This window comes from Cydia amplana, chromosome 6, assembly GCF_948474715.1.
Source record: "Cydia amplana chromosome 6, ilCydAmpl1.1, whole genome shotgun sequence".
NCBI classification, from domain to species: domain Eukaryota; kingdom Metazoa; phylum Arthropoda; class Insecta; order Lepidoptera; family Tortricidae; genus Cydia; species Cydia amplana.
In genome coordinates, this window is record NC_086074.1 from 427,862 (window position 1) to 432,165 (window position 4,304).

Here is a 4,304-nt window from a genome sequence, read left to right on the forward strand (position 1 = left end):
TATAGTATTAGGTAAAGAATCTCTCGAAAATAACCCGAAAAATCTACAAAATTGCCAGACATACTCTATTACCTACTTGTCTGCCTGTTAAAATTGTATAATTGTTGTGACATATCTTGTAAATATCCCCAATTCCTGACATGTAAAATAATATTGCTTTTATCAATAAATGTTCTGATTCTGATTCAGAGGCGAACCTGTCAAAAATATGTCGACAAACGAAAGTCAATCAACTTGAAACTTGAATGGCCAATTTAATTTAGAGTCCTACTCGTATTTAAAATATGTACATAACTAGTAAATTGCAACTCAAAACCTGAGTACTAATTGCAACCTGACCTCCCCATAACATTCCAAATCCAAAGATATATGGACCGGCGATGACCAGTAAAAGTGGGCAGAAGCCACTATATAAACCTGCGCGGACGCAAGCCATCACACTTACCGAGCGACAGCGAGAGTGCAGACATGGCCCGACTTACCATTGTAAGGATGCGGTGATTTTCTAGTGATATTCTAGTGATATTGTAGTAATATTGTAGTGATGTGTGCTGTGAAGTGACCCAAGAATCAAAATTAAGGATTTAAGGAAAATTGTGTTGGAAATGCGACTTTAAGGACATTGGCGCTTATGACGTGGAATGCTTTATTTGTACAAGTGAATTGGAAATAAAAGTTTAAGCGCCAATGGCTTTAAACTCCTTTTTGTATGAACTTGTGTCATTTTGACAGTGATGGCAGTTAAATCGTTTTCCAATTTTGAAGTTGTGAGATTACAGTACATACTTATTTGGGGATCATTTAATGTTAAAATTATCTTAATCTGCATTTCGTAACGTTTAAAGTGGATATGGTCATCAATTTGCAATAATTGGACCATAAAAATATATCAACTCTTATAATATATATTTTATGTTTTATGGTCTGAATTCTTAAAAATCAATATAAAATAAATCAATTATCACTTACGGTCAAGATCATAATATATTTAAGGAGAAATGTGTCATAAACAGTCAATGCTCTTGACATTTGACCTGACAAGTGTATCGTATGACTCGAAAGTTGCCTCGCCTTTGACTTTATCATATATTTTTAAAGCGTAGTTAACGTATGTATGTTTGTCCTCAGGCCGTCTTCGCCCTCATCGGGTGCGCCGTTGCCGAGCCCCCAAGCTACCACTACTCCGCCCCCTCCTCCATCCTCCTCGTTGGCGGCGGCCACGGCTCCGGCGGCTACAGCTCCGGCGGCTACAGCTCTGGCGGCTACAGCTCTGGACACAGCAGCCTAAGCAGCGGGGGCCATTACACCTCCGTCCCAGTCGGACATCAGAGCTCAGAAGGCTACCACATCGACCCTCATCTATTAGACAAAATCAAGCACATCATCCTTAAAGACGAAATCCAAAACCAGGCTTACCAGCAATCTTCATCCCACGGCCATGGTATCTCCTCTCACTACGGCCCACCAGCGCCTGTATATGGTGTGCCCCATGACAGAATCGTCGGCGTCGAGCTGGAACACATCCAGCAAGGTCTCCAAGTAGCTCAGTACCATCAGGCTGAGATCGATTCTGGTTACGCTGGCGGTTACTCCGGTGGTTACTCAAGCGGTGGTTACTCCAGTGGATCTGGACATGGTTTCTCCAGCGGCGGATTCTCTGGTCACTCCGGTCCCTCCATCACGTACACCACCATCGGTGTCCCGTCAGGTTCCTACGGCGTCCCGTCCCCGGCATCAACTTACGGATCTCCTCACCATTAAAGTCATCGTCTAGTTATATTGTTGTAAAGTTTCTGTAAATAAAATACTGTAAATGCTCGTTCATTTTCGTTTCAATGTGATTGCTTACTTTAATTGTAGTTTCGACTTTCGCAAGGTACCTTGTATGGAACTGGTTTTTGACCTCAAGGGTCTTTTGGAAACGAGTCGAATCTTACGCAATGTGTTACATATCTTGTAATGCATTCTTGAATTTTATGTACATTAATGAGGTTATTTAGTAAAGATGATTGTAAATGTCACATAATTTGCAAAGTTTAACAACCAATCCGTACTTTTCAGATAAAAGTGATCGTAAACTGATGAAAATAATCAAATTAAATAGAATTAACCTAAATGTTAAACTATAACTTAAAGAATAATCTTCGTATCACCTTGAAAGTTATCTTATTTGATCATTTATAATTTAATTTAAAGCAGGATTTTAGGTCACACTTAGAGCGCTGTTTTAATTAGCTTGAGTTACTTCACTTTTACTTTCAAACACTTACCGACTTTTTACTAACAGTAAATCATAAAGAAACTGCTTAAAATATTAAAAATACTTAAAAACCCATTTTTTTCAAGATTCCCAAACTTTACACATCAAACAAATCATATCTAAACGGTTTTTTATCTGATTAATTTTAACCAGTCAAAAACAATGATCTATTTAGCAAGCCTTACGTAATTCACTTTCAACGTAATAAAAAAGAGGTTTTACCTGCGTCTTAAGAAGTCTTACGTGTTACGACAACTTTCCTGCTAATTTGCGCATAAAGTGGTCATACATTCGGTTACAACTGAAAGTTATGGCCGTGTCGAGGTGAGTGGCATAAGAGGCCTTATTACTAAGTAGATGACACCGACAGCGTTAAAATTGTGAAAATTAATATATAATAAATTAACTTGATTCGATACTCATTTTACAGTACCTATGTCTGAATATAATAATTCCTACTTATCCGCCATCCCTAAAATCCATACAAATATTATAAATGCGAAAGTGTGTCTGTCTGTTACCTCTTCACGCTTAAACCGCTGGACCGATTTAGTTGAAATTTGTATACAGACAGTTTGAGTTCCAGGGAAGGACATAGGATACTTTTTAGGGTTCCGTAGCCAAATGGCAAAAAACGGAACCCTTATAGATTCGTCATGTCTGTCTGTCTGTCCGTCTGTCCGTCCGTATGTCACAGCCACTTTTCTCCGAAACTATAAGAACTATACTGTTGAAACTTGGTAAGTAGATGTATTCTGTGAACCGCATTAAGATTTTCACACAAAAATAGAAAAAAAACAATAAATTTTTGGGGTTCCCCATACTTCGAACTGAAACTCAAAAAATTTTTTTTCATCAAACCCATACGTGTGGGGTATCTATGGATAGGTCTTCAAAAATGATATTGAGGTTTCTAATATCATTTTTTTCTAAACTGAATAGTTTGCGCGAGAGACACTTCCAAAGTGGTAAAATGTGTGTCCCCCCCCCTGTAACTTCTAAAATAAGAGAATGATAAAACTAAAAAAAATATATGATGTACATTACCATGTAAACTTCCACCGAAAATTGGTTTGAACGAGATCTAGTAAGTAGTTTTTTTTTTATACGTCATAAATCGCCTAAATACGGAACCCTTCATGGGCGAGTCCGACTCGCACTTGGCCGCTTTTTTATCTCAGTACTCACCCCGCAAGGGGGTGAAAAGGGGTGTGGAAATTTGTATGGGGAATCAATAACCGCTGAACCGATTTAGATGAAACTTGGTATGCGGATAGTTTGAGCTTTTGGAAAGAATAAAGAATAGTTTTTATTCCCGAAATCTTCCGTTAAGGGTGTAAAAAATGTGGTGGAAATTTATAGAGTTGACCAATTTGGGGATGCAAAGAAGGATGAATAAAAAACAGATTTGTTTATAAAGTAACGTATCCAAATTACTTATTCCACGCAGACGAAGTCGCGAGCAAAAGCTAGTATTATAAATAAATGCGAAAGTAACTCTCGGCCCGATTCGAACTTTACACTGACATATCTAATCTATATCGTATCTAGACAGAATATTTGACGTATCTTAAAGTTCGAATCGGGCCGTCTGTCTCTCTGTCTCTTCACGCTTAAACCGCTGAACCGATTCAGATTAAATTAAGTTTCAGAACAAGGGTAAAATAGAATGGGCTAAATATTGCTGAACTATCTATTTTACGTTATTTGACCCTGTCATCTACAGGTTGACCATCACTTGTAATTTATTTATTTGTCGTTTTCATATGGCATTACAGTTACTGGACATAAAAATACTCGTATAACATAATAACACTTTAAACTATTGCGTTTTGTACACATATTTAATTTCACAAACGGGTGCAAACGGGTCTACCGCGATATAATTTCATTGTTCTTACCTTAAATTCCGACGTTTCAGCTGAGTTGCACCAGTGCGTTGAAGTGCAGTTGCGTGAGTTGAAATTATATCGCGGTAGACCCGTTTGTGAAATTAAAAATACTAATATGTATTGAAGTTTGTAACTTTGTACAGTCGCCATCA

At 37.8% G+C, this 4,304-nt stretch overlaps 1 protein-coding gene across 1 annotated transcript; it reads left to right on the forward strand.

Moving 5' to 3' along the window:
• The first annotated feature begins 388 nt into the window (after positions 1–388).
• Positions 389–1,824, forward strand: LOC134649184 (peroxisomal membrane protein PEX13-like). The gene is made up of 2 exons (XM_063503901.1): positions 389–486; positions 1,129–1,824. Exons 1-2 carry the CDS (start codon positions 469–471, stop codon positions 1,759–1,761), a joined length of 651 nt encoding a protein of 216 aa, XP_063359971.1. The 5' UTR covers positions 389–468; the 3' UTR covers positions 1,762–1,824.
• The last annotated feature ends 2,480 nt before the right edge of the window (positions 1,825–4,304 follow it).